This window comes from Adiantum capillus-veneris, chromosome 29 (genome assembly GCF_014529385.1).
Source record: "Adiantum capillus-veneris isolate H3 chromosome 29, ASM1452938v2, whole genome shotgun sequence".
NCBI classification, from domain to species: domain Eukaryota; kingdom Viridiplantae; phylum Streptophyta; class Polypodiopsida; order Polypodiales; family Pteridaceae; genus Adiantum; species Adiantum capillus-veneris.
The window spans coordinates 24,616,149-24,632,815 of record NC_140959.1 but is presented as its reverse complement, the minus strand read 5'-3'; the positions used below and the strand labels follow the sequence as shown (position 1 = coordinate 24,632,815).

The following is a 16,667-nucleotide window of genomic DNA, read 5'->3' as shown; positions in this document are numbered from 1 at the left end:
TCAATCCTCAAGCTCATTTCAGTGGTTGCAATAACACAAGAATTTTAGGAAAAAATGATTGCTCTCCGGAGTTTGATCCACAAGTTCAATGATTCAGAGAAGAAAAACAGGCAAGTTTGTCATACTTGATTATAAAACCCAACAGAAAGTTTTTCCTCCCACTAATATACTTAAAAATACTTGAGAACCAATCTCCTACAGTTTATTTATGTCACACTTGAATAACAAACATTGGAATGCAGTCTTGCAACATACTTCAACGTAACAGATGCCTTGAGGCTCTGAGGTGCCAAGAAGAACCAGATCACAAGGTACTTCTTCATTCTCACGAAGCCATACTATATCCCCAACATTGATGTCTTCTGCATGTATCTGTAAATCATGTTTAAACTTTAAAATCTTTGCTCTTATCTGTAGATGATCTTCACAAGCTTTAACATTGTTGAAAAAAATACCAGTAGCAGCAAAAAAAATCATAGAAGTACCTGTATTTTTAGCCCATTTTGCACAATCCACACTTTCTTCTCATTAGCCTGCTTATCTAGTAAATATCTATTATAATCATCCCATGCCTCTTTTGAAGCTGAGACTGCGAAGATAAAAAGCAGTGGACCCCATGTGCTTGCTGGGTTGACAGGTGTGATGAGTGGCCAGAGTTGTAGACAGGCAATAAGTAAGAAATACTTGTTCATAAATCGACTGTTCCATGCAGCAGAAAATAGGGGTTCAGTTTTGAAAGCACCCTATTTTTGGCAGAAAAAAGTTCAAGAAATAGTTGTTCACAAATCAACTGTACCATGCACTAGAAAATAGAGCTTTAGTTTAGAAAGCACCCCAGTCCTTGTCATTTTGACAGCAAAAAGTTTAATAAAAAAATATATCTATTGAGCCAAACAAGCATGTGCATTAAACCATCTAGATTCTATAATGAGCTTTTCCTAGTTCTTAAAGCTTCCGCCTAGAAATTTAGAAAATTTAACCAGAACACCAGGGGCCCCAACAGAAAGCGGACGAGGCTAAGAAATGGATTGAGATCGCCAAGAAAGGAAAAGGCAAGGAAACAACCCCCACACCCACCATCATTAACTTGACAATAGAAGAGGAGCAAAGAAGGCATGTGCGGCACACATGAGGATTTGTGGCCTCAAAGATCTTGATAAAGAGGTAAAAGAACTAATGACTATGATGGGGGTTAATGAGCCAACGTATACAAGGGCTTGGAGAGTGGGCAATAAGAAAAGTGGAAGCAGTGGGGAAACCTCAAAGGAAAGGGCTCTTATCCTTTGTTTCCCCACCATGGAAGCGAAGAACTTTTTGAAGAAGAGACTAAGTCACGAGGACATGGCAATTGCTAACTTGAGTTGTTGGTTTCTTTCCGATGATTTTTGTTTAATTTTTGGGACCCTCTTTTTGCAGTTGCAAATGGTCGGACATTGTATGGCCAGTGTAAAACGGCCGACGACCGAGAGTTTCACCCACGGTCGGGAAGGGCAAGTCTTCACGAGTTGGTTGGGCCAATCAGCACTGGAATCCGAGCAGTTAAAGGATGTCTAGGCTCAGTTCAAAGTCATTTAGACCCCTCACTACACTTAAAAGTCAGTGGGTACTAGGGAATTAACTCAAAAGAGGCAAACTCGACACATGGCGGCTCCAGATGCATTTGCCAGAAGCATCAGCAAGAGGGGGCGCCCATTTCAAGAGAGGGGGCTGATTTCAGCTCATAAGTGTGTGCTACAGTGTGTGTGAGTAGTGGGTGCAGGTGCTCACAGCTTTAATGGAAAGCTTGCCCTCTCCCTTGCTCTATGTAGCGCGACGATTTGCTCTTACGCATCTCTCTCTCCCCTTTTGCACATATGGTAATGCCCCTCTAGTTGGGCTTCTCAGATGACCATGTACAGTTCTTGGGGTTTTATGCACGTTTGCCAAGGCAAGAGCCTTCTGTACAGGACCCGGATTAGCTAATTGCTAATCCCCTTCACGTACGCACAGTTCTATCGCGAAGGAATGCGAAAACGAAGAGTTTTCTCACGTGAAAACTCGTCCGATTTGATAAAGAACTGTCCCATTGCGTGCGGGAGCCTCTGAGACACGCGTAGACGTGTTCACTCCGCCTGAAATGATGCGAAACAGAAAATTACAGCATGCTGTGTTTTCCTGCAGGTTTAGGGTTTTGCACCTAAACGGCAAGATATCACCAGGGGAGCCTCGGGAAGGTACACGACAGTCTAGTGAGATTTCCCTTGAGGAATCTCGTCTAATTCAAGGGGCAAGTGACCCTACAAGTGCGAGAGCTCGAGGGCTACCCAGAAAAGTGATCGGCAGACGAATCAGAGCACAAAATAGAGAATTACAACTTGTTGTAATTTTTTGCAGGTTTTTGGTTTTGGCCAGTTTTGATACATACAGGTCCCAGGAGCTTGGAGAAGTTAGGGAATCATCAAATAGGTGTATTGGCGAAAAATTGGAAGCCAAAAACAAAGATTTCAGCGTGCTGTCATTTCTCGCCAGGGTTTGCAAAGTGCTCTAAAGTGTGTGGAAAGTCAATGTTTACTTGGGATTTTGTCCGTGGAGACTTCTACTGTGGTTATGCTTCCGAAATTGGGTTAGAATAGAGGAATTTCAGCCCGATAAAAGTGGGACAGCTTGTAGAAGTTTACAGGTTTTTCTCAAGTATGATAAGAATAAAGAAATACCGAAAGAGGCGCCAGTCTTTGGGGCCTACAGCCTTACAGGTTGTCGACGTCTGCTCGAAGCATTCTAGCTTCCGAGCTGTGTGTGCTTTGAAGTGTTAATTCCCGTTACAGGTTTTCTTTTGCAAAGTTTCTCTGTGTCCTAAAATCTAAAGTAAAGTTTTGGGTGAAAGCCTACGTCTACCGCCCTACAGGTCGGTTTCAAACTAACTCTTAAGAAGATGGGCATCTTTCTTGGAGATGACCTCACGCTCTCGCAGATTGCTCATATGCAAGAGGTAATGCCGCATATTAGAGCGGCAAGGGTAAAAGGTAAGATTTCTTTTTACCGAGATGGAAGGTTGATGATATTGGAGCGACGCTCCCCATGACGGTGTGAGACCTATGGGACCACACCAAAGATGGCAACATGAAATTGTCATGGATCCCTTCGTCTTGATGTAGGAGCATTTGAGGACAGCTTTATGGGGAGACATCGTCTTTTACTCAGAGACACACGAGGCATCGGGACAACGTATGCCACGTGTGAGTGGATATAGGTGGGAGGCAGCTAGTTGAGCAAAGACGAGATCAGAGCGCAGGGCAGAGGGTCAGCAAGAGTAGGAGTCCTATTAAAAGAGGAGTTACAACCGCTTGTGCACATTGTTCTGAGAGATGATCACGCCGGATATATGTGGGTGAGATCGAGGGTTGAGACAGGCAGATTCTTGTACATTGCTATATGTTACTTTGCCCCGAGCACATCAATGTATGCCGCACCTAAAGGACAATCTCCTTTCTCTGCATTAGACAAGGACATATGGGAGTTTTCCAAAGAGATTGACATCATTCTCTTGGGGAACTTTAATGCCCACATGAGAAATCATCGGACAACTTTTTATGATATACTGAGAGAGCTAGATACCAATGATATGGAGCTTGACAGACGCTCACACAATGAGTGCGGGAGATATCTATAGAAATGGGAGCCTCACATGGATTGTCCATACTTAATGGCCTACAGCAATTCCTGCAGCAAGTGGGTTTACTTCCTTCCCACATAGGCGTGGGGCAACACAATGGGCTATGCCATGTGGCCTACAAAAATTTCCCGCAGCAAGTGGGTTTACTTGCTTCCCACATAGGCATGGGGCAACACTATGTCATGGCATAGCCCAGCTTCATCCCCTGCATTTGGGATTTCACAATAGCATCCAGACCAGTGGGTGTAGCGTAGATCATGCTCTTTTGACACTTTCAGTCTCCTTTCAGTACAGTACAGCTAAGGTGTCAGGAAGGAGGACACATACCAGCTATACATTTACACCAGAGATTGACTTTGTTTATATATTGGAGATCTATGATCGTCTACGTATAGCAGCCAGTCCAGGACTCTCAGTGAAGGAGATCACCACTTTATTGACTGAGACATTGAATGTCTAAAAAAAAAAAAGGGGGCATACCGTCCTCGGAGCATGCCTCATAACAATTGCTATGACGAGGAGTGTAGACTTCAGAGAGACGAGAGCACAAGTTCAAAGGGATCTTCTCCTAGAGGTCATCAATCACAAACAGTCTCGGATAGCCTTCCAGCGCCTTGTGCGACGGAAGAAGTGAGCTTTCCTAGCTCAAATGGAGCGCAACTTATACCAGTTGTTCCTGAGTAGAGACTTGGGAGAGGCATGGCACCTCTTTCATGAGCATTCCCCTCCCCTAGTGATTACTTCCCCTGATGTGTTGTCACAAACTGCTAACGTGTCAAGTCACTGAAGAACGGAGCCAACCTTCAGATCCCAGCTCAAGGGCTGTAACAACTGCTGACGTGTCAAAGCATAAAGAATGGAGCCAACTTACAGATGCCGGCCGAGGGGCCTAAACCCTAAGAAGAACAAGTAACAGAAGAAGTCCTCCCAACTTATGGGCACCCGTTCGATGGGGCCCCAAGTGACAAAGGATTAAAATAAAGCAAGACCCACACACACGCAAAAACTGATGACGTGGAAAATTTCTGAAAAATGCGCTGGCATGATGATGTGGCAGGCTGTACGGATTTCCGCGTTTTGCCTTGGCTGATGACGTGGCAGCTGTACGGATTTCCGTGATTTACGCTGGCAGCTTTTTGGCTTTGCTTTTGGACCAGATGCTTTTGAGTTTGAAGGCTTTTCACTGTAAACTGCTTTTGGAGCCTAGGGCCTTTAAATATGAAGTTAGGGCTCATTCTCTGGCATGCTTTCTGGAGAAGGTGCAGAGTCTGGAGTGCCGGCTTGTACTATGTTGATGTAATATAAAGAAATATAGAAAGGGGCGCCAAGGTTTGGGGCCAATACTCTAATTCCACCACTCCTCGCGTGTCGTCTCTCTCTCTCTCTCTCTCTCTCTCTCTCTCTCTCTCTCTCTCTCTCTCTCTCTCTCTCTGTGTGTGTGTGTGTGTGTGTGTGTGTGTGTGTGTGTGGGATACTACCAGAGACAGATATGCCCAGGTGGCTCTAGAGTCCTCCAAACAATTAGCTCTTAATGGGGATACATCATGCTCGTATGCACAGATGGCATCATGGTTTCAGACACATGGTTTCACCATGGCCAGGTTGCCTCCTTTTCAATACTCTCTACAGGCACCCTTGAGGTCTCTGACACGGGTAGAGATTAATAGACTCATTCGTCAGGATCTGATCCAGCTGGACACGAGGAGGACATGGATAGAGCCATTACAGGAGTTGGGCACGAAGATGGTTGTCTATAGAGAGCATCTTCTCCACCTCACGGGGAATGGGTTTGTGATTCGACCCAGCTATATGGACACGCATCTTTCGCATGGTTTGCGTTGTGCCATTGGCCAGATATGCACGTCCTCACATCAGCTCGAGATTGAGACTGGCAGATTCAGAGGGACACCAGCAGATAGCAGGATATGCCGCTTATGCCATCTAGAGCCAGAGACAGAAGTACATTACATATGTTATTGCACAGTGTACTATGAGATACAAGGCCGTTTTCATTGTCTATTCAGAAAAGGTTTTGGGCCTCTATCTAGGGTCATGAGTTATGAGGATCAAAGATGTCTTGGGCTATATCTACTTGAGTTACACAGGCATAGAGAAACTTTAATGAGGAGAGCTGAAGAGAGACATCCCCAAAGACAGATCACAGATTTCTTTACACTAGATATTGTACACCCAGAAGAACAGACAGAGGAGCAGCCAACGGTGGAGAGGTCTACCCGCACTACTCGCATTCTCATAGACCGAGCATTGGAGCTAGAGAGATCTAGACGACCCCGATGGAGAAGAGGAGCTACACAGTTTCGAAGGAGGCTACAACAAAGGATTCAAGCCATACTCTTTCATCGTCCAGAGTGCAGATGAAGATGGATCTCTACTCCCCTCCCATATTGTCTTCACATTGTATTGCTTAGTTTAGGATCCCGCAATATTTATAATTTGTTATCCTAGTTTAATTTATTTTCTTAATGCGACTTTGTATCAGATACACCGCATTGTAACTTTCTGGTCTCATAGGTCACTTTGGCCTTTTGAAGACGTTAATATAACATTTCATTTCATTTCATTTCTCTCTCTCTCTCTCAGTTCAGTTGTTATTGAAGTGCTAAAAGTCTGTTCGGTCTATTCTTTTCTATCGGCATGTGGTGCCCGTCTTTTGACAGGGGCCTAAATCCTAAGTGAAGAAGCAGAAGCAACAGAAGAAGTTTTACCAACTTGCAAAGTCTTGCTGAGTGGCCTTTTTCTAAAGAAGAGACTTAAGGGACCTCGTTCGATGGGGCCTAAGTGACCTAAAGGCATTAAAATAAAGCAGGACCACACGCGCACGCACACTCAATCTCTTGCACAAAAGATGATGACATGGCAGTTGTACAAATTTCCGTGAAATGCGCTGGCAGCTTTTTACGCATGTTTTTGGGATCGGATGCTTTTGAATTTGAAATCTTTTCATCTAAATTCTTTTCATGGCCAAGAGCCTTTAAATAAGAGCCAAGGACTCATTCTCTAGCACGCTCCCGCATAGACGTGCAGAGTCTGGAGTACCGGCATTGTACCAAGTTCAAGTAATATAAAGATGCAGACACAGGTTCTTACAATTATATCTAATCATGTCATGTCTGAGGGTCTACCTGAGATTTTGGAGACTGTCTACTATTGTGTCTATCTTCAAGGTAGGTGGCTCGAAACTGCCGTACTATCATGATTGGACACACATTGGCACGGTTGTATGCATCTATCCTTAAGCCGCAATTGAGCAGGTGGACAGAGAGTGAGGGCGTACGGGCAACATAACAGGCCGGTTTCATGAGAGGCTTCTCCACTCGACCATATTCTGACACTAGGGCTGTCACGAGGACGTGGCAGTTATTAACCATGTCACAGAGATGTGGCAACTGCTAACCTTGGTTGTTGGTTTCTTTCCAATGGGGTTTATTTTATTTGTTTAAGACCCTCTTCTTGAAGTAGCAAACGGTCGGACATTGTATGGCCAATGTGAACGGTAGATTCACCCGCAGACGGGAAGTGGTCGGCACTGGAATTCGTATGGTAAGAGGATGTCTAGGCTCAGAGCAAGATCATATAGGTCCCCCCGTCGCACTTAGCAAGTTGGTGGATACTAGGAAGTGAACTCAATTAAGGCGTAAAGTCAAGGTGGGACTTCCAACAAAAAGTATCCGACAGTTGGGCCACATTGCATTTTTGGATGCGGTCCCAATGAGGATAGATGGTCAGAAGACCAGTGGGAGCCCAACGGAAGCATCTCCTAAAATTTAGGGAACTGCTATTTTGGGCCACGAAATGTGTTCGCGTCATTACCTTCGGTATGACTAGGGGAACACTTTACAACTCTGCCGCGAAGTCAACTGACGCACCAGTTGAGATATTTTTAGCAGGGAAAGCCCAAACTCGGAAACTGGGCGACGTGTCAGCTTGTGAGCGATTCTACCACTCTGGGAGGCAAAAACGAGCTGCATATCATCAAAGGGGGCGCCATTTTCAGCCACAGGCGGATTGTAACAGGTACAGAAGCTATGGAATGCTTACCTTGCCCTCTATGCACAGTATGGTGACGGGAGTGATGCCCCGCACGCTACATACTGCTCTCTTTCTCCCCTACGTGCAGTTATGTGATGCCCCATAAGAGGGCTACTCATTTGACTGATGTACAGTTGTGTGGGTTCATGCTTTTGTGCTGAGGCAAGAGCCTCCTTGAGCAGGAACAGGGGTAGCTAACTGCTACTCCAAAGCAGGCACTGGTGAGGGTCATAACCTCACCGTACAGGTGCAAAATCAGCGCTGTGTATGCGCTGTAAATTCACTGTTTTTCAGCCATACGGACGCCAGGATCATTGGGAATCGTGCCCCACTGGCAAAGGACAGTTAGGGGACTGTTTGGGGCTGAAAACAGGGCAAAAACCAGTAAATACAACGTGCTGAATTTACTGTTTTTGGACAGGAATCAGAGGGTATACGACAGTGCAAGCGAGTTCCAGCAGGGGAATTGGTTTCGCGCAAGTTTTGGGGCTGTTATGCTGCCGAAATTTGGCCAAATCAAATGGTATCTAGGTGGATACACGTGAAGGATTCCCAGGACCTTACCTTGTAATTTACCCTCCTAAAGAATAAAGAAATACCGAAAGGGGCGCCAATTTTGGGGCCTACAGGTTGTCGGCGTCTGCTCGGAGCATTCTAGCTTCCGAGCCGTGTGTGTATTCAAGTGTTAACTCCCGTCGCAGGTTCTCTTTGCAAAGTGCTCTGTGTGTGTGTTTAAAGTAAAGAATTTCGGGTGAAAGCCAACGCCTACCGCCCTACGGGCCGGTTTCAAGGGCACATGGGAGACAGATTTATTATAGCTTTGTGGATTTCCGCAAGGCATTTGACATGGTGCCCACAACCAAATTGATGCGCAGACTACAGGAAATGGGAGTGCCCAACGAGTTGATTTGGGGGATCATGGCTCTATACAGATCAATGGTGGGACATGTACGAACTCCAGAGCGGTATCTGATTTAGTGCACTCCACTGTAGGTTGTCCATTGTCCCCCACTCTATTTGGTATGTATATAGATGAGGTTTCTGATTACATTGACAGAGAGGGTGACAGAGGTGCCCAACTGGTAGGGACATGGATCCATTGTTGTTATATGCTGATGATATTTGTGGTGATCTCGGACTCACCAAAGGGTATGCAATGACATCCGAATGCATTACATAGCTTTGTGGAGGATAGTAGATTGTCTGTAAACCTTGGTAAAACCAAGATTACGGTGTTTAACACCACACAGCAATGGATCACGAGATCATCACCAACATTCGCTTATGGTCAGGAGACAGTGGAGTACATAGATGCATACACTTAGCTTGGGGTAGTGACGCACTGGGCCAATGTTTTCTTTAAAGAGAGCAGTAGAGACTAGACAGGCCAGAGCGTATGCAGCTTTCGGAGGATTGGAAGAATGTGTTCGCAGGTTCATTCGTAACAAGAATTGACTTCCCGGGTTACTTGGGCCAAAAATCCTTTGAAAACGCCAGAAAACAGAAGAAGCGTGTACGCTTCGAAGGATTGCTGAAACCGGCCCGTGGTGGGGCGATAGGCGTTGGCTTTCACCCGAAATTCTTTACTTTAGACACACACTCAGAGCACTTTGCAAAGGAAACCTGCGACAAGAATTAACACTTGAACACACACACGGCTCGGAGGCTAGAATCCTCCGAGCAGACGTCGACAACCTGTAGGCCCCAAAATTGGCACCCCTTTCGGTATTTCTTTATTCTTTAGGATGGTAAATTACAAAGTAGAGTCCTGGGAATCCTTTATCTATATCCAACTAGATACCACTTGATTTGGCCAATTTTCGGTAACATAACAGCCCCAAAACTTGCGCGAAACCAATTCCCCTACTGGAACTCACTTCCACTGGCATAAACCCTCTGATTCCTGCCCAAAAACAGTAAATTCAGCATGCTGTATTTATCTTGTTTTTGCCCTGTTTTCAGCCCCGAACAGTCCCCTAACTGTCCTCTACCAGTGGGGCACCATTCCCAATGATTCTAGCGTCCGTATGGCTGAAAAACAGTCAATTTACAGCGCATACACAGCACTGAAAACGCACCTGTACGGTGAGGTTATGACCCTCACCGGTGCCTGCTTTGGAGTAGCAACTAGCTACCCCTGTTCCTGCTCAAGGAGGCTCTTGCCTCAACACAAAAGCATGAACCCACACAGCTGTACATCAGTCAAATGAAGAGCCCTCTTGTGGGGCATCACATAACTGACGTAGGGGAGAGAGAGAGCAGTGTGTAGTGTGCAGGTCATCACTCCTAGCACCACACTGTACATAGAGGGGAAAGCAAGCACTCCATAGCTCTTAACCTGTGACAGGTTCTCAATGAAGCATCCCCCCAGCATAAATCGAGCGCCCCCTCTTCTGCGCTTGACCTGTAATGCATCTGTGAACAAATAGACGCAAAAAGGAGAAGATTTCCATGGCTGCCAAAACCTGCGTATCGCTGAAAACGTAGCAAAATAGCCCTGTAAACACGCATCTGATGCCTTCCAATGCTGAAAATGAGCTCCTTGGTCCTAGATAAAGCTTGACCTGTAATGCATCTGTGAACAAATAGACGCAAAAAGGAGAAGATTTCCATGGCTGCCAAAACCTGCGTATCGCTAAAAACGTACCAAAACAGCCCTGTAAACACGCATCTGATGCCTTCCAATGCTGAAAATGAGCTCCTTGGTCCTAGATAGAGTCATGGGAAGCTCAAAAATGGAGAGAAATGGCTGAAAATCACAATTATCAGCCTCCAAAACTGCTCCAAAAAGTCAGTTACGAATTCTCTTCTCCCAGACTTGGTAGATTGACCAAAAAGTGCCACTTGGCACTCATGCATGCAATTTCCCCGCATTGGGTTTCCTGGTTAAAAATCTCTCAACTGGTGCATCAATTGACTTTGCAGCAGAGTAATAAAATGTTCCCTTGGTCATACCGAAGGTAGTGACGCGAACACATTTCACACCCAAAATAGCAGTTCCCTAAATTTTAGGAATGATTCATTGGGCTCTTTGTGGTCATCTGACCATCTATCCTCATTGGGACTGCATCCAAAAGAGCAATGTGGCCCAACTGTCGGATACTTTCTGTTGGTGATCCCACCTTGACTTTATGCCTTTATTGAGTTCACTTCCTAGTATCCACCAACTTGGTAAGTGCAACGGGGGGACCTACATGATCTTGCTATGAGCTTAGACATCCTTTTACTTTACGAGTTCCAGTGCCGACCAACTTCCCGTCTGCGGGTGAAACTACCGTTCACATTGGCCATACAATGTCCGACCATTTGCAACTTCAAAAAGAGGGTCTCAAAAATAAAACAAAAATCATTGGAAAGAAACCAACAACTAAGGTTAGCAGTCGCCACGTCCTCGTGACAATTGCCCAGTTCGTCCTCATCTTCTTCTGACAGCTCGGACAGTTCATCTTCTTCTGACTTGAGTATGAGGACAGAAAGGGCAAGAACGACGAAAAGATCATATGTTTCATGCAAAGAGCAAGCACTTTTACAGAGCCAATCAGTATGATTTCCTCAACGACAAGGGCAAAAAGGCCAAAGAATTCAAAGAGGGAGGACAGGCAGTAAAGTTTGAGTACTTTTCACGGTTTCGAGATGCTCCCAAGGCTTTAGCCTTTATCCAACATTTTGATATAACGTTTTTTGAAGGCCACTATACAGAGCCCTCCAAGATCAGACGGACGGCATCCTTTCTCAAAGGCAATGCACGGACATGGTGGTCTACTCTTTTGTTAAGGAAACAAGCACACCAGAGTGGTTGAAATTCAATAAACTCTTTATTTCTTCATGGCTCACACAAGAATACGAGCGAGATGTGATTACTAACTGGAACCATATTCGAATGGTCAAGATAGAGTCTTTGGATTCCTACTGTGAGAGGTTTTGGGATGTCTTTCTACCTACTTCATCCTTTAAGAAGATCAGTTTTAAGAAATAGATTGAACGGTTCTGCTATGGACTTCCTAAAGAGACGCGAGACTACTGTCTTGAAAAGAAGTCTGAGTCTACACAACTATTAATGGGACATGCGAAGCAAGAATTTGCTATACATTTACCCACCAGATAAACCTTGTTGTGTAGATGAGGCATGCGAAGCAGGGATTTGCTATACATTTACCCACCAGATGAACCTTCGACAAGTCAGAACAGAAACAGACGACAGACAGATAGACAACCTCCACTGATAGAAGACCAGAGAGATAAATATTTCAAGGCAGGAAAGTGTTTTGAATGTGGAGAACAAGGACATATCGCTCCACAATGCCCCAAAAAGGTGCAAGAATCAGGACGACTGACAAATTGAAAGGACAGCAAGACAAGACGATACTCATTCTAGAACAGATTTTAGATAGAAAATTATGGATGAATTAGCATTATTTTGCTTTACGAATTTATGAAATAAGACAATTTGGAAGATAATGGATGAAAGTAATGTTTTATGAAAGAACCTTCTATTTGTGAGCAGATAACAGGATTAGGAATGAGATGATTATGATTTTGGAGCAGTGACAACTCTCGAATGAACCTGATAATGAATCCGGAATATTGAATCACGACTGATTCAATGGAACTGTCGTGAGCACATCAAGAGTTCCTACGGGATGAGATGGCCACACAACTAGAACTGAATGATTGGACCACTCTGTTCAGTATGAACTTAGTGATGGATTGGGATCCTCGAAAATGATTACTCACGCACGACAGTGCTTGAGGCGAATGATTACTCGCAAACTGTTAGGGACTTACAGCCCTAACAGGTAATTAATACAAGAATCATGCAGTGTATAGATAAACGAGGCAAGTGACTGCATATTAAAACACAGAACTGTATAATAGATGAATGAGAAAGTGCTGCATTCACTATAAATTCATCATCACAATCGAACTACAAAGCAAAAACAGCAGTACGACAACAGGGAACTGCCAAAACTGCATGTCAATTACATTGAAAATTGCTACACACCATATGACCCTTCAAGGCTTTAAAACTAACTATGCATAAAGTCCTTGTGTAAACAAACCCCTAAGGCTTAAAGGTAAGACCATAGTTACACTCAAAAAGTAAGTGCCGTGACAAATCAGGCACTAACACCTGGCACACCCGGTGGGCAATGTTTCTCAGACATTGTGAGAACCCATCCCTTGATCAGAAACTTCAACATCAATTTGATCTTTAACTTCAGGCTGCTTTGAACTTTCCCCTTCAGTTGCAATTTCCTTACCATCTTTACCAAATCCTGCATCCACTTCATCTTTAGGTGCCTTCATTGCAATCTCAGCATGTTCTCCAGTGAGTGTGTCATCCACAATAGACAATACTGGATCTTTAAGCTGTTGTTGCTCATCTGCAACACCTGCTGCTTCGTCTGCAACTGCAACTGTGACTGTAACTGCACCTTCAGTTAACTGTTTCTGAACTTCAGTTTCACTTTGCTCCAGCATTACAATATCATTCTTAGTAATCACTTGTTCAGGTTGATGACTTCTCTGTTAATCCAACTACAACTGCAATTCTTCATACTTTTTCTTCATTTCATCAAATTGTCTCTGCACAAACAAATTTTCCTCCTTGGCTTCTTTCTCTGCAAAAATCTGATATGGTTTGCTAACCACATCATACATTCTGAGTTTGATCGACTCCCACTGTATTCCATTATCTCAGTTTTCATTTTGTCCACATCAGCTGAAGCTAAATACCAACCTTCTACATCTAGCTCTTCTTCTGCCATCTCCCTAATCTTTCCTTCCACTCTTCTGTATTCTATAACTCTGTTCAATAGAACTCTGTTACTGCTTTCAAGTGTTGCATTCAAAGTTGTCATTTCAATTAACTGCCCCTGTAGCACACCTAGCCACTCATCTTTCCACTGTGCAATTCTTCCTGAAGTCTTTTCTCTGTATACTGCTAATTGCTTAGAAGATGCCAACTCTTGCTTCATGCGTTGTTGGCTGTCAGTCAACTCCTTGACCTGCTTCTGTAAAATCTCCATTTCAGACCGAGTCTTCTTTTCCTTTTGTGCACCCTCTCTGATTTGCTTCAACTCATTGTGCAATCCCTCACTTTCCCTGCTCAACAAGGTAAAATCCATGGCTTGTTGTTCAACATACTCCTTTACTACACCCAATGCAGTTTGTACCTCATTTAAGATACATTTGGAAAACTTGCTTTAGAAATGCCCGTCTTTTGAACTGTAGAATCCACAACTGCAAATACACAATTCTCTCCTGTAAGTTTCCCCTTCAGTTTTCTGAGTTTGATACCTGTTTTTACTGTCACAGGGATTGCATTTCTTTCACACGGCTTTTGAACCATACACTCAGGAAATAAATCCCCAAATTCATGATCTAACTTGACTTTTATTGTATCCAAAGATTCTTTCTTTGAATAACCTGCAGACTTTAGTGTGTCCATATCCTTTGTCATCTGGAGGGGCTTCCTGTCATGTTGCAGTTTTTGCCTTTTCTCCTTTCTTTGAGCAGACCCTAAGTCTTCAATCATTTTTGTTGGTGATAGAAAGCTCTTCCCCTGCAAGATACTTTTGTTATTGACATATTGAAAAATTGTTGCCAAGTATGGACCCACCTTGGTTGTTTTGTCATTTCTTCTCTGTTTGATATAAATCTCAAATTTAATCCTATCAAAGTGAATATTGGCCCATCCAATTTGTCTGCCGCCTTCAATTGCTAGCAGTATTCCATAGTTTTTCCTGCTTATATATTCTAATTTGACCAATAAAAACACTCTTTCAATCAACCACCTAACTTGCAGCTGCCCTGACCTGATTTTTTATGCCTGACAGTTGGTAGTAGTGCCTATCACCCTGAGATGGCCCAAAGGCTTTTGACATATCCTTCTCTGTGGCTTTCCTGACTTCAGTATCCTCAACAGTAGGCACATCAAACACTTGGGCAATCCGGTTCTTCAGTTAGGTAATCATGAGCAAAAATATGGCCATCATTTGACTGTAAATACTTCAAGTAAACCATGGGCATCTGATTCTGCCTCCAACTCACCAATGGCAGTTAACCATGGTACATTATCATCATTGGCTACCAAATCATATTTGAAATCCAAAAAAGTATACTCCTGTGTTCGTTCCTCCTTAGCTATTGGCATAGCTCTGAGAGGTGATAGCATCTCGGATTCATCTTCAGAAATGGAGTCACAGACGTTGGCATAGCTCTGAGAGGTGATAGCATCTCGGGTTCATCTTCAGAACTGGAGTCACGGACGATGGCCCGTTGATTTTTGGCTTTATGCAGAGGACTTAGCATGGCAAGAGGTTCTTCCTCCTCCAAGCGTGAGACACACCCTGCTCCCCCAGAAGTATTGAGATGGCTTGACATATTGTAGCAAGGAGAAGAACTCAGCGCAGCTGTCACAAACTGCTAAACATGTCAAAGCCTAAAGAATGAAGCCAACTTACAGATGTCAGCCGAGGGGCCTAAACCCTAAGAAGAACAAGTAGCAGAAGAAGAAGAAGTCCTACCAACTTATGAGGACCCCGTCCGATGGGGACCCAGTGACATAAAGGGATTAAAATAAAGCAGGACTCACACACACTCACGCAAAGCTGATGACGTGGCAACTGTATGGAAGTTCCGAAAATTACGATGGCTGATGACGTGGCACACTGTACTGATTTCCGCATTTTGCGCTGGCTGATGACGTGGCAGGTTGTACAGATTTTCGTAAATTACTCTGGCAGCTTTTGGCATTGCTTTTGGGACCAGAAGCTTTTGAATTTTCAAGGCTTTTCACTATAACTGCTTTTCAAGCCAAGGGCCTTTAAATATGAGGTTAGGGCTCATTCTCTCGCATGCTTCCTGGAGAAGGTGCAAACACAAGAGGATTGAAACTCGTAGCGCACTTGCTAATGGTCACCTTATTAGCCATACCACATGAATAAGTTGTCACTATCCAAGCATCATCATTAAACATATGTTCCACTCAAGTCCCGATTATTTCTCCAAAAAATAGCTTTAATCGAAAACCATTAACAGGTTTGGCGATTACCTGCCCTAACTCATCAGCTAAAACAAAAGTATTAGGCCCCACAATTTTAGCTATCTGAAATGGACCCACATACCTCAGTTTCAATTTGCCAGGTTGTGTTCTAGCTTGCTATTGTAAACCATCACCCAATCTCATGCAAAGAAAATTTTAAACTTTATGTTCCTGTTGATCCATGCTTGCCTTCTTTGTTGGATAACCTCTGCAATATACATGCTTTGCACTCTATCTTCCTCCAGCTTCAGTAATGCTTCCTTTCTGCAGTTTGCTGACTCTTCAGGTTACAGTTTTTGCTGAACTGCAACCTTTAAACTTTGTACTAAAAATTCCATAGGAACTACTGCTTCCAGCCAATACACCAACTTGAATGGTGTCATGCCTGTTGTCACTTTAAATGCAGTTCTAAAAGCCCAAAGTACCGAATCTAACTTTTTATCCCAACTTGTTCTGTTCTGATTGACCGATTTTTTGATTATTCTGATCAAAATCTTATTTGTATACTCTGCTTGTCCATTTGCCTAAGGATAATACACAGTTGATTTCTTATGCAATATCATATGCAGTTCAACCAGTTTACTGATCACTTTGTTAATGAAATGTCCTCCCTGATCAGAAACTAACTCAATAGGGCATCCAAACCTGGACATAATATTTTCATACAAAAAATTTCTTACTCCTTGCTGTGTTATCTCTCAAAGCCACAGCTTCTATCCATTTTGTGCAATAATCAGTTGCAACCAAGATATACTTGTTCTGTATAAACCTTGCAGGTGGCTTGATTGGACCAACAAAACCTAATCCCCACTTTTGAAATCGTTCCAAAGGTAATATAGGTTGCAAGGGCATCCTATCTACATTCAATGGCCTGCACTCTCTCTGACACAACAAACAGTTCTTACAAAATTCCTGAGC

General features: G+C 43.7%; 1 protein-coding gene across 3 annotated transcripts in view; it reads right to left on the bottom strand.

Annotated features, from left to right (window-relative positions):
* Positions 1-16,667, bottom strand: part of ALA2 (aminophospholipid ATPase 2) — a 125,360-nt gene that overhangs the window by 87,985 nt on the left and 20,708 nt on the right. For all 3 annotated transcript variants that reach the window (XR_015187080.1, XM_086505239.1, XM_086505240.1), the window contains exons 3-4: positions 486-699; positions 256-372 (exon numbers count right to left, since the gene is read on the bottom strand). Coding sequence is in view for 2 of the 3 variants with exons in the window: in XM_086505239.1 (XP_086361365.1) it covers positions 256-372; positions 486-699 (331 nt within the window). In the remaining variant the exon portion in view is untranslated. The remainder of the gene's footprint in view (positions 1-255; positions 373-485; positions 700-16,667) is intronic.